Consider the following 25,466-nt stretch of genomic DNA (forward strand, 5'->3'; position numbering starts at 1 on the left):
TCTTGGGACCGAGTCTGCGCAGTAGCGATTCTGGGACCGGAGTTGCGCAGTAGAGAGCAGGAAGTACTGCTGCGATATCAAAGCCCGCCCACCCTCTCGCAGATGCAGAACCATTAATTATGTTGGTGTGAAATAAACAGTTATGGAAAATGTAGAAATTAAAGCTTAAGCTCCAATCTGCTCCCAAAAATCCCGAAAAAAGTCTGATAGTGACTCAGTGACAACTTCACTCAGAGAAGACGTTGATCTCAGCTGTCAATCATGATGTCACCCCCCCCCCCCCCCCCGTTTTTATAGCATCAGATAACTAAAACTAAACTTTTTTTTAAACGAACACTTGAAATGAAATCATCAGGATGATAACTGCCTTCAATGACATAAACCAACTTTGGGGAAAAATATTTGAGGTGGGGGGAATCGAGGCGCGAAAGCTTCAGTTTCTGAGAGGGATACTGCATGCTTGTTCCGAACCACTGCAGATGATGCTTCTGTGTGGCCCCTTCGATTGTAGGCTGGTCACCACACTCTTTTCGGATATATTCGTTCCAGAGTTGGTCGAGGCGGGAGATACGCCGAGGATTTGTCGGAGGCATTGCATTGCATCAAGCTTGTTAAATTCCGACTTAGGGGAATCCGGGTTTCTGATCCATATTACATGATAGGAATGACCAGGGTTCAGAAGAGTTATACCGTAATTGCAGTAGTGATGTTGGCCATCTTCCACAAACACCAATTGCCAGGCCAATTCGGCTAAGAATTTCGGCAGTTGAGACAATCTTCTTTTCTTGTACCAGAAACTATAGGTAGGCCTACTTGAAGTTTTGTACTTGTTCAATTTGGACTCTCTCGAGGTGGACAGACGCTGATGAGTCTCCAGTCGTCATACCTTTGGTCTTCTCAATGTTGATTTCCGCTCCATACAGTTTGGCGAAACGGGCAACGCTGTGGAGGTCGTCGGTGCCTCCGTATCCGTATCGTCCAGGATAGAGCTGTCATGTGCAAACATAAGATCAGTCACATAGCACTTGATGCCATATCGGATTCCCTATTTGTTCTCTAATACCTTCCTCATGATTGAATTGTCATTTCCGGACACTGGTAAGGACGGAAAACTCCTCACACTCCTCACTGCGAATGCTTAGGTCGTTGAGCCGTTGTAGAAGTTCTGGAGGAGGCGGATGACTTTGGGCAGAACGTGTTTCGAACGCAATCGAACACCGATTTGAAGTCAATGACGACTATTACAATACGCTTGACACAATGGATTCTCTCCTACATCACCTGAAGAATAGAGAAGATCTGGTCGAAACAGCCTGGAGATGATGGAATCCAGCTTGCTCCTCACGGCTCATCTACTCTCGATGCCGCTGTAGTAGTGATTGGAAGACTTTCCTGTAGACTAATGCCACGGTACTTCTAACATTCATGGCTGTCACCTTTCTTGAAGAATGGCATGGGCTTTCTTCCAAGTCGATGGGATTCATTCTGATCGGCAGATTAACTTCACGAGGACATCGAGGCGTCCTTATAGAAATTCTCCACTGGTCTTGATTACTTTAGCTGCCATGCAGTCCAAGCCTGGCACCTTATTATTCTTCAAAGATAATACAGCAGCTCACACCATGTCTGCCATGCAGTTCATCATCAAGCATTATCACTGTAGGTGGCTCGACACGTGGCGGTTCTGCGGTCGGTCAGCGCAGCGAGTCTTGGCTCGTGGTCGTGTGACACGGCCTGGTTATTAAGCCAAACAATGCAGCATCACTGCTAAACTCTGAAATGAATACAAAGATAAGGGCTCTGTATGACTCATCGCTTGTTGTCTCCTCTCTCCTATGCAGGTGGCTAAAGAAATGCTTGAACCAGAACTAAGTGAACCAGAACTAAGACACAAAGGGATAGTTCACCTAGAAATTACAATCCTGTCATCATTTACTCACCCTTATGTCGTCCCAAACCTATATGACTTTTTTTCCCCAAAAGGAAGATATTTTTTAAGACTTTTCATTTTTGGGTGAACTATCCTTTTAATGTTGAGTAACTTATGCTTCAGACAAAATCTGGATAGTATTTTTTTTTCTCTGCCAGCGAAAATATTCAAAATAAGTTTTGTGTTTCATCAAGCAGACAAAAACAGTGTATGTGAATGGAGTGGAGTGACAACAATTTCCCCTCCTCCACTTCATTCAAGGGTTTGCATTTCCCGTGTGAGAGAAATCCAACTCCCAGGAACTGTCTAACAAGAGACACACCAACTTTCAAAAAAAAAAAAAATCCCACAACTAGAATCCCACAACTGTAGACCAACTTCCATTTTATGAAGTTTTCCTCTCTCCTGGAATACTAATAAAGACAAGCAGAGTTATACAAACAGCAAAACCAGGTTGTAGAAGCAGCTTACAAAGCTCAAATTGTACCTTAGTTTCAACACAAATGTTTAGCATATGCGTACAGCCAAATTCACAGCCTTTTAATAGCCATACTCCATTTGATAGGGGCTCAACACATGCTCACTAACAAGTTTCATCTGTGTACATTGCGCTATTTTCCTCCAGAAATTATAAGTGACAAAGATATTTTTGTATTCATTTAAACTAGATCTCATGTATCTCTGGACATCCTCACACAAGCGCTTGTCAGAGCGAGTGACTAGCCTATTGTTTTTCCGGGTTCCCCGTAGTTTGTTTCTGCTAGTGTGTCCATTTCTTTTCGACTGTGGGAAAAAATGGACTATCCCAGTGCTGCCACTTTGTAAAGAAACTAATTAGTGTAAAAAAGATCAAGTGGATGAATTGCTCAATAGGTGTGTGTGACATAATGACGTTATTTTAAACTATGAACCAGTTCTGCCCAGTATGCGTGTTCATGTGAACGCTCTGAAGCGATACGTCAGCATGTTAAATCACATTTGGAGCTTATGACAATTGGGCAAGGCGATGGTTTAGTTGTAAATGGTCATTTTTTAAATATTACTCTTTTTTTTTACACACACCAATTGTTTTCAAGACATCAACTTATCCACTGTGTTCATATTCTGTCATGTTCACTCTGTGTGTGTGTGTTTTCCCGTACACTTGTATACTATGGACTCACATTGTCTAAAAAAAATGTTTTTGTGTTTATCGGAAGGAAGTCATATACAGCTGGAACAATATGTTAAAATCTACTAAATCTACTAAAATCTAATATATTAAATCTACACTCTTATTATTGCACGTCTGTCTTTGTCGAGTCTACAAATGTTAACTGAGAGCTTTTGACTAGTAATGACATCATGAAAAAAACATTTATCTAAAAAAAACTGACAAAAACAAAAACATTTCTGGCAAGTGAGCCACAGAACAGGAAAAGTCAACTGATACTAAAAAAAAAAAAATGCTACACATTCAAAGTGCAGTAGATACATACTATTTATTCCTGCTGATAAATACCATAATATGACGAATATGTGCAGTTCACCCGGAGGCAACGCTGTATCAAGTGTGAACTGAGTGAGGTGATTCCAGGAAAACTCAAGAGATCATGAGCTGTGTCACAAAATGATGAAACACTGGTGTAATTCAGATGAACCTTCATTAGCTAAATTCGGAAAAACCCCATAAACTTCATAAAAACTTATGTCAACGGTTTGCATGAGCGCTAGTCTATATTGCATGATCCTTGTTTACGGACTTCTGGGAGAAGGATTAAGCATTTGAGCCATTACCTTAAAACACATTTGTTTTTAGTCAGTATATGAACTTCTCAGTGCATTTACCTTTAGATCGGCCTCCACAGCCTCTGATTTCATCTGCACGCACGAAACATAGGCCTTGTTTTTTTGTAAGATGAGACCCTCTTACAAGGTAAGGAGACCATCAAAACATTTGTTCAGCTCAAAAACATTAAAAAAGTCATGATTTCCTTCACAGGTGACAAAGATAAATATCTCAGAGGAAAAACATGAACAAACCCATTGAGAATGAATTTCTGAATGTCATGTTAGCAGGAAATCCACACCAAGGGTGTGTTTTCAAACCACCGAAACTCTGGCCACGGGACCGACAGGCCTTTCATGGAAACATCAGTTTGCTGCTGCGAGAAGGATCAGCTTGGGTAGGTCTTGATCTTCGGAATCACATCCTTACTCTATTTCTCAGTTGTGTTTGTCTCAGATGTTTCTCTAACCCTTTTTTATGTACATTAAGAGTATAAGAACTATCAAAAATGTATTTCTAAAGTTTTAAAAGCAATATTTTATCCTCCTGGGTGCCACTGTCCATGTACGAAGACATTATATTTTGGTGTTTTTCTCTGACACGTACATATCAGTTTCCTATAAAGAGCACATTCAGGGCTTTTCAGAGATACAGTATGTTTTGAGGTTTCACCAGGACAACAACGTCTTTGTCTTTAAAAATGACTAATTGATCAAATGTAGCACTTCGAATTACATAAAGTAAAATGGTATACCAAGCTACATACAAACATTCTGTTATATCTTTCATAACATAGTTGAGAATCATCTTTAAACAAATTTGGTTTAAAAAAAAATCCTGAAACCTATAAAAACTGATTGGTGAATGAAGAAAAAAAATAAAATCCCATTGGTTTTGCCTATACATGTCATGTCATTTCATGTAATTTTATTTTTTAAACAACTTAGTCCTGGAGTCCACTTACGAGGACATAGCATACAATATAAATTAAACATTATTTTTCTAGATGTTTTCCCCCCATTTGTTTCTTATGCTCTAAACAATTTTGAGAAACAAATACGAAATTCTAAACGTTCAAACTTTTAAAATTCTCAAACTTTTTTTCCCTTTGACTTTGGAGGTTAAATATTATATTTTGTTTCCATTGTATATCCGACCAACCAGACAGTTTGATTACTTGATCAACTGGAGTCATATTCGTAAACAAAAATCTCAGTCTATAGACGGTTATTTGACACTTCACTGAGAGAAGGACCTGAGAGAAATCACGTAGGAAAGGATGTTCTTTATTATTATCTGACTGTCCTGTTTGGCTGCCCTGCCCACGCTTTGTTTAACACCATTTTTTCAGGGCCGCTGTAAGTGGAGAAGGTGTAGTCTTGTTTTGGTTAGCAGCTTTCAGCAGCCAAAAGTTCTCTGTTAGTTAAAGATGCAGGCGTGCTAGTGTGACCTACATAGATGGCCAAAGGAGGTCTGTAAATTCTCATTGCACAGCCAGGACAGGGGTGATAACTTGATAACAAAGCACTTTGAAACAAGCACAGTGTTTTCCATGCTCAAAACAACAAATGTAATGGGGGAAAAACAGGCTAACCACTTTTATATACAGTGGGGCAAAAAAATATTTATTCAGCCACCAGTTGTGCAAGTTCTCCCACTTAATGAGAGAGGCATGTCCTTTTTATCATAGGTACAATTCAACTATGAGAGACAGAGTGAGCAAAAAAATCCAGAAAATCACTTTTTGAAAGTTTTCATTTGCAAAGTATGATGGAAATTAAGTATTTGGTCAATAACAAAAGTTAATCTCCTCGATTGCAGTGATGTTTTAGGGCTGTCGCTGGGTAACACGGATTTTCAACTCTCTCCAAAGATTTTCTATGGGGTGAGATCTGGAGACTGGCTAGGTCACTCCAGGACCTGGAAATGCTTCTTACAAAGCCACTCCTTCATTGCCCGGGCGGTGTGTTTGGGATCATTGTCATGCTGAAAGACCCAGCCATGTTTCATCTTCAATGCCCTTGCTGATGGAAGGAGGTTTTTACTCAAAATATCATGATACATGGCCCCATTCATTCTTTCATTCTTTCCGCAGATCAGTTGTCCTGGTCCCTTTTCAGAAAAACATGTTTCCACCCCCATGCTTCACAGTAGGTATGGTGCAATTCAGCATTCTTTCTCCTCCAAACACAACAAGTTCAGTTTTTACCAAAAAGTTATATTTTAGTTTCATTTGACCATATGACATTCTCCCAATTCTCTTCTGGATCATCCAAATGCTCTCTAGCAAACTTCAGATGGGCCCAGACATATACTGGCTTAAGCAGGGGGACATGTCTGGCACTGCAGGATTTGAGTCGACTGGCGGCATAGTGTGTTACTGATGTTAGACTTTGTTACTTTGGTCCCAGCTCTCTGTAGGTAATCTAATAGGTCCCCCCGTGTGGTTCTGGGATTTTTGCTCACCGTTCTTGTGATCATTTTGACCCCATGAATCTAGCTTGAAGCACCAGGTTGAGGGAAATTATCAGTGGTCTTGTATGTCTTCCATTTTCTAATAATTGCTCCCACAGTTGATTTCTTCACACTAAGCTGCTTACCTATTGCAGATTCAGTCTTCTCAGCCTGGTGCAGGTCTACAATTTTGTTCTTTGGTCTTGGCCATAGTGGAGTTTGGAGTCCGACTGTTTGAGGTTGTTGACACAGGTTTTTTTTATACTGATAACATGTAAAACGGGTGTCATTAATACAGGTAACGAGTGGAGGACAGAGGAGCCTCGTAAAGAAGTTGCAGGCCTGTGAGAGCCAGAAATCTTGCTTTTTTGTGACCAAATACTTATTTTCCAGCATAATTTGCAAATAAATTCTTTAAAAATCAGACAATGTGATTTTCTGGATATTTTTTCCCATTCTGTCTCTCATAGTTATGAATATGATGAAAGATACCTCTCTCATCTTTTTAAGTAGGAGAACTTGCACAACTGGTGGCAGTATAAATACATTTTTGCCCCACTGTATAAGCTAACATTAAAACTAAAACTTTCTAGATTTGGACATTTATTTAGCTACTTTTCAAATCCTGTTATATGGAGCCCTACACATGACGTGAGGGGGGAAAAAAACAAAAAAATAAAAAACAATTAATAAACATTAAAAAACGTCTAAACATAGCCCTGACGTCTAGGCTAAAACAAGGCGAAATGTGGGCTGTAAAATTTTATAGACGTCTAACCAAAGAAATAAAATTACACACTGTGTATTCATGGTTGACTTTGCTGATGGAATATCATACAAGTGTAAGTTATTTTGGCAAAACCAGCATAACCAAATTCAAGGTTATTTTGGCCAGAAGTGGGATATTCATAGCCAGACTATATTGGATCTATAGAAATGATAGATATTGCTTGCTGGGAAATAATAATATGTTGTGGGAATTAATTCTTAAAGGAATAGTTCACGCAAAACATACAATTCTGTCATCATTTATTCACCCTTCAGTTGTTCCAAACTTTTATGAACTTCTTTCTTCTGCTGAACACAAAAGAAGATATTTTAAAGAATATGGGGAACTAAACAGTTTATGGACCCCGTTGACTTCCATAGTGTGTGTGTGTGTGTGTGTGTGTGTGTGTGTGTGTGTGTGTGTGTGTGTGTGTGTGTGTGTGTGTGTGTGTGTGTGTGTGTGTGTGTGTGTGTGTGTGTGTGTTACTATGGAAGCCAATGGCGTGAACTATTCCTTTCATTCTTGGCCACACTAGACCATCCACACTTTTATGTAGATTTGACTAACACTTGTCCCTAACCAAGACTTTTCATTTTTAAATAGAAAAATCCAACATATTTTATTGGTTTAATTATTACTTTTTTTTTAATTATGATCAAAACAAAAACTGAAATAGGCCTAAACCATTTCCATTTTTATTTACTCTGCTTATATAGATTTTTACTGAAATGATGACTGTCTGTCAGAGATGAAAAGTAATGTAAACAAAAAAAGTACATTTAATCAGATAATTTTATTTATATTGTGTCTTTCAATAGAGTTGTAATTGTGTGATATTGTACAAAAAAGTAAAAATGTATAAAAATGCATGAAATTACTATGAAGTTAGGCCTAGAAAGACAAAAATGTTGGCCATTTGGTTCCACAAATGTCATAGAATGTTGTGGAAATCAAATTTGGGCAAAAAAAGACAATAAATGTCTGATTTCTTCTGTGACTTCTATGTAAATTGTTGGACATTGTTTGAAGACAAACTGAATGAACTAGCTGTAAGGGAATATGCACTATTAGGAGACATGAGACGTGACGCTCAAAGGGACATTGCAAGTCCCAAGTCTGTCATAGCTTTGAAGAACAAACATAGTGAACATGTCATCCTGATTTCCTCATCCCTTCAATATCAGGTTCAATGGTGTTTTACATTGGCAATTTCATCATTCACTGCTGCCATACTGAACTGCTTGTGCTTTAAAACAGAATACAACAAACAGCAAACATTGTAAAAAGTTGTTTGCAAATGCAAATGAACTGAGTATCAGCGAAAGTCGTCAGTGCTACAGGTATTTAACGGCTGAAAGGTCATTGAGTTTGCTGTCACGTCCAGAATATACTCTGACCTACATACACACTTTCTCTCTGCCTGTTTCCTTTTCTCTGTCCTTCAATCTTTTAATCCTGACCATCATTGGTCTACCTTCAAAGCCAGCTACAAATTCAGTCATCTTTTTATCCAGTTTTTTTGCCTACCTTCCTTCGTTATCAGATCTGTGGTCTTGTCAACATTTTAAATCTTATTGACAGTCACCACTTGAGTGTTTACGTCTGGCTATTCCCCTTGGTGCCGGTTGTTTACTTGTACATAATGTGTGTCGTCAGAGAAGCAAGAAGATCTACTCGTCTCCTGAGAGAACTATGAAAAGAAAATGTCATTATTCCCAATCCTCCGTTTTTTTCCCCTGCTACACTCTTATCATGCTACTGAGTGGGAGTGCGCCTTGTGGTCTAGTGGGATCACATTCTACCAATTATGACTAAAATTGTTCTCTTTTCTCAGTGTCTTTGTTTTGAGAGGGGGTTTGTGGATAATGATGACTGTTTGGAAAGTTTCAAATAGGGAAGGGCTGACCAGAAAGTCTTACTGACGTTAGTATGCACATGACTCAATCAGTACCTCACAGTTCAGCATTTTGGAAACAAAATGACCAGATTAAAGTTCAAGAGAATCTTCTGTTTTTACCGAGTACACTGTTAAACCATAGGTCCTCATCACTCCCTCAGGATTACCATGTGTGGGAAATGGCCTCCTATTGGCCAAAGCTGGAATAGCATGGCAGACGACTTTTTGCTCTTAAAGGGAAAGTTCACCGACAAAGAAAATACAAACTTTGTCATCATTTACCCACCTTTGCGTCGTTCCAAACGTGTGACTTTCTTTTTGTGGAAATTAAAATATTTTTGACAAACTGTTTTTGTCCATACAATGAAAGTAAATGGGATCCAAATAAACACTTGAGGGAGAGTATGTGACAGAATTAGCGTTTTTGACTGAACTAAAGAGAGTTAAGGAGAGTCATTGGTCACAGTTACACCCTGAAGCACATTTCTCCACCAAAAAAACATGAGAGCCAAGAGCAGCACAAACATCTCTGACAGCTGTTAAAAGGAATATTCAGTTAAAAAGTAACCACAGTGGTGTTTCAAACCCATGGAAATCCCTTTTTTACATAGTACTGGGTTTTTTGAAGCAGAAGTCATTATAATTTGGTAACCATATTGGTGAATATAAACTATAATAAATATATTTTATAACATAATAGCAAAAGAAAAAAATCCACAATATAGTGTTTCGGGGGGGGGGGGGGGGGGGTATTGAGAGCTTGATTACGGTGGTCAGAAAGAGAAAGATGCCAAATTTGCCATCACTCCCTCAATAGCAAGGTTATATAACACAAACTATAGATTTTTAAAAATGGTAATATGTTGATAGATTTTCATTCCTAAAAAACTCTAGCAGCTTGGATTTTCTGCTCAATCTCTCTTATGTCTTTTACAGAGGAAATAAAGTCATGCAAGTTTGGGTAACACTTTAATTTAGGGTCAAATTCTCACTATTAACTACTGCTTATTAGCACGCAATTTAGGATATTGTCTGTTTATTACTTATAAAGCACATTTTAATGCCTTGTTCTGCATGCAACATCCCCTAATCTTACCCAACACCTAAACTTAACAACTAAGCGGTAATTACGGGTTTATTGAGACAAATGTCACATTTAATAATTAGTAAATAAATGAATTGGACCCTAATCTAAAATGTGACCCAACCACAGGGAGCACAGGGAACCACAGGGGTGAGTAAACAATCTGAATTTTCTTTTTTGAATAAACAATCCCTTTAGTGGTCGTCAAACTTTTAGTACACTGGAATACTGTCTAGAGAATTACTGAAAGGAAATGGTGGTTGTTTCATAGAAGAATGCGGTTTTGCAAAAGTTTGACCAGCAGCAAAAGAGAGGGAGAAACAATCTTGGAGAACGTCCTGTTCCTCTTGTAGTGCAATTGTGCAATTGCAGTGCAAAAACTGCAAACACACATTTTGTTTATGCTTTTTCAATTCACCAAGGAAAGATATGTACGAAACCTTCTTTTCACCTGAGGTAAATACATTCCTTCTCAGCCCCTCCATACATTCCTCACAATATTTACCATAGCTTCACAGCTCTGTCTGAGACCTGGACACGGGCCAGGGGCAGAAGCAGAACACGTCGCCACGTGCAGCGCAGCCGGACAGGGAAGTAACATGCATGTGCTTTTGACGCATTTAACAATTGTCACCCATATCAACAGTGTTTGCTCATGTGCATGCAGGAATATCAGCGACACTCAATTCCTGGCCTTTGCCCCTTTTCTTGATTCACGATTGTGCCAAAAAAGTGCAGAATAGGAAATGCAAATAGCTCAAGCATAAGTTGCTTTATTATTATTGTATGCTTATTGGACAGAACATTTGCAATGATAATGATAGCACAAACGGATAAACGCCTCCTAATACCACTTCAGTTGGAAAAATCTGACTTAATCTACTTGGCAATTTGATTCAGCATAATTTTCGGGAAAACTGACAAAGATCAGTGCTGTCCAAAGAGAACAAAGCAAACAGGCAGCTGAAAATGCAATAAACAATTCAGCCTTCAGACGCTCCCAGAACCTCCAAATGTGTTTGAGATATAGCGCAACCCAAAACAAGTGCATTTTAACTCATAAACGGGCATAAACAAGGCAGAGAAATGTGTTGTTTTTCGTCTGCGCGAATGTCGGGATATTTTTGGAGATTCCTTGACTGTAATAGTATAGCCTCTTGATCTGCCCCTCAAGTTTCCTTGGTTTCCATGATGTCCCCGGCTTCACAGCAAACTGATCCGCCTGTGTGAAGTCAACAAGGGTCTCACACCCAGATGCACAGCCTTGAACGTCATGTCTCCATGTAAGGAAGTCTCTCTAAGGACAGATAGACGCAAATATCACTGCTGATTTGTTTGTGCAGTGTAATGTCCGGACTTCCTTTTGATTTCAAATGTGTGTGTTTTTTTCCCTCTCTAGACAGATTTGCCTGTAGACATATTTAGATCATAAGATGAATTTGCCAAAAACATATTTAAGGCATCATTCAGTTGCAAATATTCAATGTTCTTGAGTGTCGCTACACCTGTTTTACTGGGGTTTTGTTTTATACCAGACATACTGTTTACAGATTCATCTGTAGTAATAGGAAGGATATTCTCTGTTTGCTTTAAACCCTGTTTAACTTCTAAAACTCTAACATGAACCCCTGGAGGGTAATCCAGAAAGCAGGTTACGTGACATACCAGGATATATTTAAGGGGACTTACTGCACATACTGTGTAAGATTAATCAACACATGCTATGCCAAATGTCTTCACAATCTTTATCTAAATGTAATATTAACCTTTCCTACATCTAAAAAAAACTTTTCTTTTCGACTGACGTCAACGTGTCCTGCTGTTTTAACTCCTCCTATCCAACCACCTGTCATTAGCTGCATCCAAAATCACATCCCTTCCTACAGTTGGTCAAAAACAATATGTGACCAAACCAAAGAAGCATGTCCGAATTCACAGTACATAGACAAAGAGTGCTCGGATAACCTTCTTCTTATGGCAAGATTCTGAAGTGGATTCTTTACTATCCCATGAGGCCACGGGAGAGGATTTGTGAATGATAGTGACATAACTGACGCTGGTGGGTTAAATGATAATGACAACGCGGCGAATGGAGTACGTCCACATTCATACTACACACTCATACTACATAGAACACACTTTTTAGCATTCGTGATGTAATTACTTATTCAAAATTAAAGCTGCAAGCAGCGTTAAAAGGGCCCTCATACTCGGGGGCCCCTGAAAACAGTGAATAGTGGACGTCATGCATTTAAGCAGGTTATATGAGAAATATGGCAAAGTCACTTCAATGTGCCACATTTCATGCTGCCAGTAGCTGAATCTATGAGTATAACTGAATATTGAAAAACCACTAGGCCAGTGTTATAGATACAATATCCCAAATGTTTCCAACTATTTGTAAATTGTGAGAAAATTGCTATTTTAACTAAGGACCGGGATGTTTCAGCATTGCGTTTGAGGGAGTCGCCTGTCAATTGCGTCATATCTGCGTTTCCCTCAGTTTTATTCGGCAGAAGCGCTTTATTCTTGGCAGTGTGAACAAGTCACAGCAGCGCCGAGCGAATGCACAGAGTAACGTCATAACATCATTTTAAACACACTTAAATTTATCTAATATGATAAACAGAGCTGCTTTACCTTATAATCATGACCGGAAATAAAATCAACGAAGTGCGGGCGCCCCGCGACTGTGTCCCGTCCCGTCATAATAAAAGTCCCGGTGCTCGCAAGGCAGGTATTTGTGTAACAATCGCTCCAGCGGCCGTGCTCAGCTACACAACACTCAGTCCGGCTCTGCTTCATACTACAGTAACGTTAATAACCGCATCTATGAACATGATTTCTGCCCGAGTCCTATTTTCCCCTGGTGTGCGGTGAAGACCACATGTCCCATACTGCCCTCATACTTGGCGTCATCATACGCCTTTGTTTTGAATAGGCGCCCTCTAGTGGACGGAAAGTTGCATAGTGCACCTTTAACGGACACGCAGACACTGGCCATTGTAAATCCACAAGACTGATAGCGCACATGAAGTGGGCCCTTTGGAACAGGGCCATTGTATGCCCTTTAAAAAAATATTGTTGGCTTAACTTAAAAAAGTAAGTAATCTAGTTGCCTTAAGATTTTGAGCTCATTGAAATAAAAAATTTGAGTTGATACAATGAAGTAAATTGGAAATTGTCTCTTGAACTAAATAAAAAATTTGATAAATAAATTTGGCATACTTCACTGCGTCATCACAAATAAAACACATAATTACCCAAATATGCTTCTTTGAAAAAAAAACATCCTTTAATATTTGAATAAAGGTTATCAATTCTCAAAAATGTTCATTGTATTAACTCTTTTATCTTTAAAATTAACATTTTAAGGCAACCAGGTAACTTATTTTTTAAATATTTTTTATGCCTGCCTGATTTACAACAGCTTCTAGTTAGCGAAACTTCAGACTTTGTCTGGCTGCAACAGACACGCCCTTGAGTGAAAATTCCAAATTTAAGGCCTTAAGAAAGACCAAATGCAATACTGATCTGGTTAAATGTCTAGGAGTTAATCACAGTGTAAAACATGACCTTTTCTGTTGCCCACAGGTGGCACTATGACAACTGAATATGGCATGATGTCTTCAGGTCAGGACTCTAATTTAACAGATTGGACAATATATTATATACAGTTACAACAGCTTCCTGTTTCAAGGAAAACTCAAGCTCTTCTCAATTTAACTTCGCAAAGGCAGATTAGACTGATCTGATAAAATCTCTAGTAGTTTGTTAAAGTACAAGATCTGGAAATGGCAAAAACTGCAAACATTTTACAGAGAAAAATCTAAATCTTCCTGGTGGGTTTTCAGATTTTGCTCACAGGGACTTTTTTGTAGGTATTGGGCTTGGACCGATTTTTTTATACTTGTAAGTGAAACGTAGTGCGAACGGCGCTTTATTGAAATATTGTAGGTGGCGCTATCAAGTCATTTTGCTACACCAAATTCTGGAACCCATATCAGACGTAACTTTTTACCACTTCTGAAGCATTTACAAATTTCATGAGTTTTAGAGCGCGTCTAGGCTCTCACAAATGCGATTCATTTTTGGAGAAGAACAATAACAGACTGAACAATTCCAATAGGGTCACACTCACACCATCTGTGATGTCGGACACAGCAAAAGTCACGTTTCCTGAAAGTAAACTCAGGTCACGCCTACATATTTTTGGTCATTAAATAGGTTATTTGACTCCGTTTTGTAAAGAAAAGAACAGAGACGTCAAATCAACAGGTGAATCAGCAGTGCTGGGGCTGGAACTTCACACAAACACAAACTGTAGCCTATACTGTATATAACATTATATTCTGTAAAATAGGGCATGAAGCTCTGCCGTCTTGCTTGCTTTTGTTAGCCATGACCTCAAAGGTCTTTAAATTGTTATAAAAGGAAAAAGAAAGATCCTTGTGATACGCCTCTTTTTTATTGTGCAGGACAGGTTCTTACTTTTGTACCGTGAGTCATGTACAAAAGCACCATGGGTTATACTTCCAGGATCAGGTGATCCTAGTGCCATGTTTAAATGATAAAAAACAAACATTTCATGTCTTCCATCACAAAGGTGTGTTCATGGTGTGTTTACAGACAATTGTCCTTCGGCAGATACTGTTCTTTCTTCTTATCTGTTTGACTGAATAACTGTGTATAAGAGTATATTTGTGAGCAAGATATTCATTAGAACGGTCCTTGGCACCACATGACAATAAACTTGTGACTGCGTCTTCTACTTGAACTGTAGTAACCAATCAGTAATCATTTGTGAAGTTCTTGTTTCTGTTTCATACTTTGCAAGATATACTCATGCAAAAAAACTGAAATTTCTCCAAAGTTTAGAACATGCCTCTGAACTCATTCAGGCTTATGTTATGCGGGCGCATGTTTGTGTGTTTATTATATTAATTTGTTAAGCATTATTCTAATGAAAGATATGAAGTGTTAACAAATATCTAAATGAATCATGATATAAAATACATTATTGAACTCATCCCCATTTTTTTTTTCTTGTGCAGTTTAATTTTGATGAAGGAATTATGGAAAGCATTTTGAAAAACAACACAGGAGGAAAAAGGACACTCTGTGCCTCAGGCTCCACTTATGTTATATATAGTAAAAGCACACCCACATGAAGACTACTGTAGTCTTCTGACATGATCTTGGATGGAAAACAGTGGGTTTTATGTAATGTAAAAAGTTATGATAAATATTTGTATATGAGCGATGAACTCTAAATGCACCTTAAAGGTAACGCATTTCGATCGCTAAAACTTTTGTTGTTCTGAAATAAGCTGAAACAAATATGTTGCTTTTACTTGTAGTATTATGCTAATTAAAATATATAATAATACACCATTATAATTATTTCCAAAATCATATGAAATAAAACACCATATGTATTGTTTTTCTATTTTTATTTACTTAAAAGTGATTAACAAAAAATATACTTGTCACAAATTTCGTCAACAACAAAATCTATAAAATACATTCAGTGCCATAAACAATCACTGTCTTTAAACCTGAAGTTACACTTTTTCATCATTTGGAAATGAAGCAAGTCTGTGGTATTTTTGGAATGTTTGTAAGGACACTTCAGGGAGTCGTAACACTAGGAAAGCTTATCGTGACATAATCCCTGTAGTCGCTCATCATTATTTCTTAAAAGAAAAAAAGACACCTTGGATACACACATGGCTTTGTATTTTCCCCATTATTTGTAAAGCTAACTGTCAAGGGCTGCTCTAGCCCTGCATTTCGTTACCTTAAGCCACTGGCAAAAAATGAAGCAAAACAATGGTTTCGCGCAATGAAAAGTTATCCTTGGTTATACGGACACGTTCAGCAAGATATTATGACCTTCCAGGTCAGAAACTCGACCTCTGTCGAGCCAGATGAAACTTAAACCAACATCGAGTTGGAGCGGAGATGTTCTTTCCCACTCCGCAATTTTCTACTTCCAGGATTTACATTTGCACCCCCCCACACGCGTTATTTCCTTAAAGCTTTAGGTTTTCCCTTTTGCATAGAATAACCAGTGAACATTAAACCAATCTCTTTGGCTTACATCAACAGCAAATGTGACGTATGTCATGATACAGTTGTGGGAGATGGCATCACATATGCCTGCTAACATCTACGGTGGCAGACTGCGGCTGATTAAGAGGGACTCCCCTCATTCACAGCAAAATAAGGCACTATGGGTAGTATCTCTGAATGGCTTCCCACCCATAATTCTCTAGTGATCATGCCCAAATTCCCTGATTCTACGTACAAGTGCGACAGGCCACGAATCAAGGCACAGAACAGAGTCTGATCCCTTTTCGGGACACAAACACGGGCAGAACCTTTGTTCACCCCGGTACTGAATGTCCTCTTTGTTTGTTGAAAGGGCTCTGCCTCGCCTAGTCCAGACATCTCCTCCTCTCTCGGCCCCGCTGCAGGAACGCGAACGGCTCAAACGAGGAACAAGTACCAATCTCAGTCTCAGAGAGGCATCCAGGAGAATCAAATCTCGGCTTTTGTTTCAAACATCACGTGATGCTCAGCTGGCAGAGAGTTCAACAGGTCATGCAACGAGGACGCATACTCAGGGGCTGAGGGTTTGGGTCCACCTGTGATGAGACAAAACAAAAAGAAAAAACAGATCAGAATGCGTGGCAGATAGCAGGGAAAGAATCGACTTATAGACAGGACAAAACGCTTCATGTGTGTATGTCAAAATCAGCGCTTCCAATCGAACTCAGAATTTGATGCAAATTAATTTTACTTTGCAGGAAATTAGGAAGATGCCAATTTTTGTGCCATTGCGTGTAGTAAAATATTAATACATTTTAATGTTTGATTTACATTTTTAACTGAACAGTTAATAAAAAGATAACTGAGAGGACATTAGAAAATTAAGTCAAATTGTTGAGTAAGTTGGAGTAAGGAGAAATAGGGTGACCAAACGTCCTGTTTTCAACTCCTGTCCTGCTCCTAATATAACAATCTTCCATCCATACTTTAAATGTATTGAAATTAATAAGGAATCTTTGCGTAAACCTTGAGTATATTTGAGTATATCATTGCTAGGCCGAGTGTCCTGGTTTTCGGTAATCAAAATATGGTCACCCTATGAGAAATAAAGTCGCAATTGCGCAATATTAAAATCACTGTGCAATAAAATCAACATTGGGAGATATACATAGACATTTTAATTATTAGTTTTGTTTAGTTTTTTTATTTACTCAGGTAAACTGGCTTCCAAAAAAATAGTTTGATAAAGCAATTTTGGGGTTCCTTTCTAAAGCGTAATCTGTGTTTTGAAGCAAAACCAGTTGAGAACTGCCGTCTTATATATAAAGATGGTCTTGCACGTCTGCTCACCTCACTGTACACTGGAGGTGGGCGTAATCTAAACTCCTGCACGTAGGCCATGAGGGAGCGTTGCAGTACGCCGCTGAGGTCTTCCTCAGGTTGGACTGCTGTGGTGTTCTGGACCGCTTCCTCGTCTGTGACAACAGAGCTGTAATCTGGAGGAGCTGTGGTAAAAAAGAAAAGCGGTGAGTGACTCGTTTCACTGAATGACGTCGCTTTCAGGCTGATGAGGGGAAATGAAACCCGGGGTTGGGCATATACTTACGCTCGGGTTGCTCGGGGATGGCCATGCGAAGCCACTCCATGTTCACGCTGTACTGGCTGCTGATGCTAGACGTGCGACTGCCGAATGGATGCAGAGGGATGGTGCCCATCACCAGCGGAAGCTCCAGGGAAAGCTTGGACGTCCCAGGAACGTCAACACACACCTGTGAAAATAACAAGCGCTGTTTAATGAGATCATTCCAGCAACTCTGTCGAACGTTACGTAGCTTGAAGGTCCAACAAACTCACCCTGAGCATGTATTCTACTTTGATGATGCGACACTGCAGAATGGAGGGGCCTACAGGGGGGATTTTGATGGCTCTGCCATGCCAGGTCTCCCTGCGGTTTGCACCAACTATGTCCCCGGACAATGTGGCCACCACTGCTCGTTTTTGCTTCATGGTCCCTCTGGCAATGAAGGTCTGCGTCTGGGTGATGAAAGCTTTTGGCACCACGGAGCGAGAAGTAGCGTTATCAAATTCAGCGAAGACTGGAATCACTTCACCTGGAGAGTAACGACAACATATTAAGAATTTCTGCGGCAAGAACCAGAGTACGTCTTAAATGCGACAGTGGGTTCCCGCCCTTACCTGGTGTGTAGCCCTTGCGGTCGATCTTGGCAGTGATTGACACCTGCCCGCAGTTGCGGTACCAGATGCGGGCCATCTTTTCTTTGGTTCCCGCTTGAGGTGCCTGAAGTAAAAAGTCAGATTTAGTGCACGCGCCACCAAAATTATGAACAGATGTGACAAGGCAACAGATAATCGACGTGCTTACCAGCAAGCTGGGTGTGTTGATGTCAATGGGCTCGATAACCGTGAACTCTTTCTTGATCTTCTTGACAGTGGCCCATGGGCGATGCAGCTTAACCTTCACCCAGTATCGAATGCTGCCGTGCTTCCCTTCAAAGGATGTCACTAGTGTTCTGACAGACAAAACACTTACATTAACACTCGTTTCCTTGCGAAACTTTTCAAATAGAGCTCTCTGATAACATTCATATAGGACTAATAAAAACAGCAACACTTACTCCTCTGGCAGCTGGAAACTGAAAGGGTACTCGTGTCTCCCGGCAGGCAGGACTGTCAGTTCGCCATTATCTGGAGGGGAACAAAAGGTAAGGAAATATAATTAGACCACCAATAAATAATAAAAACACAATATCAATGGCACTTGTGTCAAAATTGCTTAACTTCAAAGATGACATCAACTGCTGATACCAGAAAACACTATAATATGTGCGTCTATCACAAAAACATTAACCTTCAGGTTTTGGTAGAACTTTGTCTAAAAATGTTTAATAGTTTTTTAATAGTTCACAGATTAACCACACTGCTGTTGTAGCACATTTACTAGTTTGCACACCACACACAATACAAATGATATTAAAAAGGATGTTTTGATTTAATCCAAGTCGTTATCAGTCACATCTCGATTCAAGTCGAAAATGTTACACTAATCGATTAGTTTTGGAAAAAACGGTCGAGTTCTGCTCTTTTTAATCAATCATCTGGTATAATGATTAACATGAACTAAAGGTAAGACTATAAAAGTCCCCACATAAGAATAGACTACTGTCATAGCTTCAGTCATCTTTCACTTTCATTATACTGAAAATAGTGGTAATGTTTTTTTTTTTAAATCACGGATGTCTCACGCGAAAAGGTAAGTCGTGCGGTTTTAGAATAAAATGACGTTTTATTTTTGGGTGAACCCCTTTAAGAGCCTATTAGCTTCACTAACAATTTGAAAGGGTTTAAACTGGGATGCTTGTACACTTTTCCACGAGCAAAAGCATCCCAAAAACAGGCTCTCTGGCTGTGAATGACTGACCTGCCTGCAGCAGCACTTCTCTCCGGTTCAGGTACTCAACTTCATCGCTGTAGTTCTGTGTGTACGCGGTGCTGGACCCAGCGCTGCGAGACTCAGTCCAGTGAACTTTAGCGAAACCTTCTGCATGCAACTTCAGCGAATCGACTTTGCTCTCCGCCGAGAGCTCGAGCACAACCTTCCCTGAGACAACATCTCCACTGCTAAACACCGGAGGACAGTCCATCTCCGGAGAATCAAACACGATGTCGAACTTTTTCAACTTGTCGAAAATCATCTTTGGCTTTGCAAAAGTTTCCCAAGTGCAGCCCTTAAAGTATGTCGCCTTCAGACGTGTAAAGTCAAACAAAGAGCGAGAGGGTGCATTCAAGTGCAAGGAAGCTGCTCTACCTTCAGCAGTTTCAAAACAAAACTGAAGCTGTGCATGTTCCCTGGTCGGCCTTTAACTCATGTGGGCGGTCTTACTGATTTTATTATGTAAGGCCTATGGCAGGAATTGCTGCCTCTGCTCATAAACATCTTAACTGGGTGTGGATGGAGAGCTCGGATGATTGATGCTTGCAGGTTCTTAGACAAAAACAAGCTGACTGAGCATGCCCGAAACCATGAGGAACCTCCCCGTGAAGAAGTTCAGCAAAACAAAAACCGGGTTCATTCCTTACTGTTTTGCTACTTTCTTGTCAATCATTTTTATGAAAGATATGTGCATAATGTGAACTTCCTTGCATATCAAATTGCTTGCTTATAAACAAATAAGGCTTTAAAAGCAAGCGATTTTAGTCTCTCGAGAAATGAGTAACGCTGCAAAAAGATTATGAATGGCAAACTTATCTGCCAAAAGGTTGTCATACCAAAGTGCAAACACACTTTTCTGAGACAGTTTGAAGAGGAAAAACAACTTGTTTCTTTGTTACCAGGGGAAAAGTTCACGTATCGCCATCTTGTGGAGGATTCACGACTCTAGTTTTAGGGACTCGTACAGTTGTCAGTGTGGCTTTTTCGCCCCCTAGTTGTGTTCAATTGAAAGTACGTTAGGACTGTCACGTCTCTGCTGCCAATAAACAAGCTGTCTATTTAGATAACGATAAGCAACCCAGGCCTCACGTATTTTTTTAACTGACATTGCGGTATGTAATCACGTACCAAAACACAAAAGTCTCATATGTGCCGTTTGGATGCATGTGCTGTTTGTATTTTCTCACAAAAGTGTCCTATTCATAAATTAGTGGTATGGTAATCAGATGCCAATAGTGATACATAGCTAGGCATGGGAGCAGATAATTGATACCAAAATGTACACAAAGGGATAACAATTGCCTACTATTGTATGATATTTATTTTAAAACAATCTATTTTTGATATGACACAAGAACTTTTAGCTGACACATGCCAGTGTCTCTCTCAAGTGATTATTAGTCATCATATTCATCAAAGAACTCTTTACTGTCAGTTGTGATATCATGGCTGCGATGGCTTATCTATCTATCAACCGCCTCATTTTTCTTTATCACCGAAAAGAAACGTTTTAGTGGAGTCTGTTTACATTCTGATAACTTTTGACAACCTGAGGGGGGGAACCATTACAAAGAGTGCACCAAGAGCACTGGTTGAACCCAGCAGAAACGACTGACAAAATGCCATGAGCACCAAGCAATTAAAATACCTTGGGTAAATTTGATTGATGAGCTTGTTTTTGTGTAAAAAATAAATGTAAAATAAATGTCACAAATTAATTAAACATGTAACAAAAAACATTTAACTTATTACAGTGAATTAAATATGAATTAAATGGTTGTCAAAATTACATTGTCTATTGATATCGTTATATAATTTGAATTGTTAGATACATTTGAGGGGGCCTAAGGTTGAGACAGTACAAAAATGTAAATTTTAAGGTGTATACAGGCTGATACCAATACATTTAGATACATTTAAAACTAGCAACTTTACATGCTAGGTATACACCGATCAGGCATAACATTATGACTAATATTGTGCTGTGCTTTTGCTGCCAAAACAGCACTGGCGCATCATCTAGCTCAAATCTTTATGCTTGCCCATTTTTCCTGCTTCGAACCCATCAACTTTGAGGACAAAATGTGTCACCCTAATATATCCCACCCACTAACAGGTGCCATGATGAAGAGATAATCAGTGGCATTCACTTCACCACTAATAATCCTATCCTTTAAAGTTTTGGGACATCATATACATGTACTGTAATCATGCTGCAAGTGTGAAAATAGACAAGTATTGAAAACAAGATCATAACATCTTAATATGTTACATTAAGGTTTTAAGTATTAGAGCACTAAAACATGATACAACTAAATCGGTGCTTTCTATTAACATCAATCCATAAGTGGCCTTTATTGTTATTTTATTTTAATGACAATAGCGGTGCTTTTATCACCTTTTGGAGAAGCATTTGGCTTGTGAAGTGCAGGTCGTTTGTGTATTCCAGCAGTTGAATAATTAACCACATCACACATTTGCTCAGCATTATCGCTCCTGTGCCAGCTGTTAAAGGTCAGGAAGAAGAAGCCGAATCAACAAAACTACAGCACAACCACCCTTGCACTTAAGAGCTTTAAAGCCTTAAAGAGACAGTTCACAATTTTGTCACCCTTGTGCTATTGCAAGCCTGTATAGCTTTCTTTCATTGTAATTTTCTTACTCACAAAAAATGTTGACCTGAAAATGTCAAGCCTTAAAAGGGCATAAATATCATCATAAAAGTGGAACAGAATGGAGAATGTTCTCTAAACATACAGGGAATGTTTTATTTATTCCTGGCTGACCAACAGAAAATGTTAGGCCGGAGACACACTGAAAGCGTGGCGTTTCTGTTGCGTGTCAGCGGCGAGGCGACTGCCTGGCGTTTTCTCCTTCTTTGCACACCAGACGCGTGTCTGACGCGGCGCTGCTGCTGCTATTAATGTACAGGGAAGCCCTATATTTCATGTTAAATATAAATATATTGCCTATTGATACAGCAAAGACAACGTTGGCAGTAGCCTATTGACCATACATATCTGTGGTATTGACGGCAAAATAGGCTACAATATTTTGTTCTGTATTGACAGGTTTAATATTTCAAAATCGATAATTATGTCATTTTTTCAGTCATAAATCACAGTCATAAATCACAGGTATATTTGTGGCAATAGCCAACAATACATTGTATAGGTCAAAATTATACATTTTTCTTTTATGCCAAAAATCATTAGGATATTAAGTTTCCATGAACATATTTTTTACATTTTTAAATATATATATCAAAAATGTATTATTAGTAGCAATATTCATTGCTGAGGACTTAATTTGGTCAACTTTAAAGGCAATTTTCTCAATATTTAGATTTTTTGCACCCTTAGATTCCATATTTTCATATAGTTGTATCTCAGCCAAATATTGTCCTATTCTAACAAACCATACATTAATGGAAAGCTTATTCAGCATTCAATTCTCAATTTCAAAAAATTGACCCTTATGTTGTCCAAGGTCACATATAAAACTACATCAACAATTCTTATTAACTGACCAAAGTCTTACAAATGTGATAAGGATACATAAAAACATCAAAGTTAGACTTTATTGTTGCTGTTAATTCCACTATTGTATTATATACAATTGTTCTACAGTCTCTACAAAGTATTTAGTTCAATTACATCAGAAGTAACTAATTAAATTACAGAAAAGTGTAATCCTTTACATTTTCAAGGGGAAAGTAATTAAAGTAACTAATTACTTAGTAACTAGTTACACCCAACACTGATTACAAGTAACGAGTTACGTAATCTGATTACTTTATTCAAGTAACTAGTAAAGTAACGCATTACTTTTTAAGATTACAACAAAATAACTATTTACTTTTTAAAATAAGTAACACAAGTTACTTTGTTATCCCATTTATGAGCTTACAGCTCTCATGTTGAGAAATCATGAGAAAGTGCAGAGGCGTTGTGTGCGCTGTGATAGCTGAGAACATGAGTTATTGTAGTTCTAGACTAAATGTGAGCATGGATTTACTGATCTCACTTGCACACAAAAAATCTAAACACCACACAAAACTCCAGTAATTAAATATGTTAATTAAAGAAAATAAATATTTGCAAACCAAACCAAGCAAAAATTACATTAGAATTTTTTATTGCTTTTTTTTTTTTTTTGATGAAGTAAGTGTTAAAGAAATTAGCATTTCCTTCAGCAGTATTGGGCTATTTCAATTTTGGTGTGACAGGGCCTTTACATTTGTCCAAAAAAATTAACTTTTGTGTTAGGCCTATAAAAAAAAAAAGAAAAGAAAAAAAGCCAAAGCCAAAGCCAAGACCAGGTGAGACAAAGTAACGCAAAAGTAACAAAGTAATGCATTATGCTACTTTTTAAGTTGCTAGCCTAAATGTCCACTTTTTAGACGAAAGATTCATTCGAATTTGAGTCGATCTGTAAATATATAGGTTGATCCAGTTTATAAAACAGCTAGGGTTACAACCGGTCACACAGCTATAAATAACAACAAAAGCTTAATTTTTTTACGAACAAAAAGGATTTGGAATATACAGGAGCTTTATGTTTTTTGTTTTTGGTGCCGATTTTGCGATATAGCTAGCCTACATAACGTTAGTCTGTTACCATTCATTGTAAGATCATTGTTATTTTTGTGTTGCACAGATAATTAAATAAAGTGAACACCCACCTTAAAGATCTAGTGAGTGGATAAATCTACGCAAACCCACCTCGGATAAGGTGCTGTCTCTTCCTGAAATAAGTTATTTTGGATGTGTAGTCGTTATAGACGGTGTTGACGCCGACACTTCGGTTTTCCAGCCAGTGAGCTGTGGCGACCCCTCTTCCCAGCACTCTCATGGTTCGGACTTTGATTTCCCGGTTGAGCTCCAGGACCACCACGCCACTGATCATCTCTCCACTGCTGTACACAGTATCATCCGGACCGTCCAGCTCAAGAGCGAAGAGTTTCAAGCTTTGGAAAGCCATAACTATGAAGCACAAAACAGAGTTTAAGCCATACTATACATAATCCATATGTGCATCTTTTGTGATTAAACGTTTTTAAATCATCTTTGATACGAAGAAGATAACAAGACGCAAGTACAAGTGCTTAATTCAAACGCTGTTACATTCATTAAAGTTCAGTGTGAACCTGTTAAAAACGTAGGCTACTAAGTTACATAGAACGTACCCTTCGCTTTTAAAACCAACAAACTACGTGCAAGTCACAACACAACAAGAGTAAAAGTTAAATGTACACTCACTGTACGTCTGGGACCGCCCATTTTTGATTGTACACCAATAAGAACAGACACGCCCATTTGTGGCTGTAACCACGCCCATCCGCTGACGTATTACGCCTCCGCTCAGATGCTTTGGACAAGAGTATAACGGGTAGGCTACTGTCTATGATAACGGTTCTTGCGTTTTTGAAGCCATAGGAAAGAAGTAATGTTGTTGTTAATCGATAAATTTGTCTTTCTAAATAATTTTAACATGTTCTGTGTATTGATGTAATGCTGCATGGGGGTTCAAACGTCTAAGACGGCATATATTTGTTTTATTTTAACCGGAAAATAAACCAAATTAAAAAAAAAAAATAATAATATTTAGAAATTGACTATTTAATATTATACCCTATTTCTAAGGTCTCAGTCTAAACAAACAGCACGAGTACTGCTGTGTGCTGTCATTAAAACAAAAAGAAATACATGCACACACACCATAAGCTATATATATATATATATATATATATATATATATATATATATATATATATATATATATATATATATATATATATATATATATATAATTTTAATATCGTCTTCAGGGCCCCACCACACACATACATGCCATTTACCAGCGTATATGATCAACCCCCTTCAAACCCAATCTCACAATCTCTAAAATTGAAATGTTGAACTAATGTTTACATACACACCAAAAAAAAAAAAAACTCAAGTTCAAGGTTACAACTTGTGACAGGAGCAGATTTTGTGTTTGTTTTGAAAACGTGAGGCTGAGTTCGACGTGGCACCATTACTCCAACATGGTTTGAT

At 38.6% G+C, this 25,466-nt stretch overlaps 1 protein-coding gene across 3 annotated transcripts; it reads right to left on the reverse strand.

Moving 5' to 3' along the window:
• Nucleotides 1-15,338: 15,338 nt before the first annotated feature.
• Nucleotides 15,339-24,762, reverse strand: arrdc2 (arrestin domain containing 2). 3 transcript variants are annotated; one of them, XM_067431206.1, is made up of 9 exons: nucleotides 24,669-24,762; nucleotides 24,132-24,392; nucleotides 18,593-18,662; nucleotides 18,340-18,487; nucleotides 18,153-18,255; nucleotides 17,811-18,067; nucleotides 17,563-17,725; nucleotides 17,307-17,461; nucleotides 15,339-16,552 (listed from the first exon to the last, which is right to left on the reverse strand). In XM_067431206.1, the coding sequence occupies exons 1-9, from the start codon at nucleotides 24,745-24,747 to the stop codon at nucleotides 16,499-16,501; spliced, it is 1,290 nt and encodes a 429-aa protein (XP_067287307.1). In that variant the 5' UTR covers nucleotides 24,748-24,762; the 3' UTR covers nucleotides 15,339-16,498. The 3 variants fall into 3 exon arrangements, with proteins under 3 accessions (XP_067287307.1, XP_067287309.1, XP_067287308.1); XM_067431208.1 differs by lacking the exon at nucleotides 24,669-24,762 and adding an exon at nucleotides 24,596-24,646; XM_067431207.1 differs by lacking the exons at nucleotides 24,132-24,392; nucleotides 24,669-24,762 and adding an exon at nucleotides 19,396-20,093.
• Nucleotides 24,763-25,466: the final 704 nt, after the last annotated feature.

This window comes from Pseudorasbora parva, chromosome 22 (assembly GCF_024679245.1).
Source record: "Pseudorasbora parva isolate DD20220531a chromosome 22, ASM2467924v1, whole genome shotgun sequence".
In the NCBI taxonomy this organism is placed as follows: Eukaryota; Metazoa; Chordata; class Actinopteri; order Cypriniformes; family Gobionidae; genus Pseudorasbora; species Pseudorasbora parva.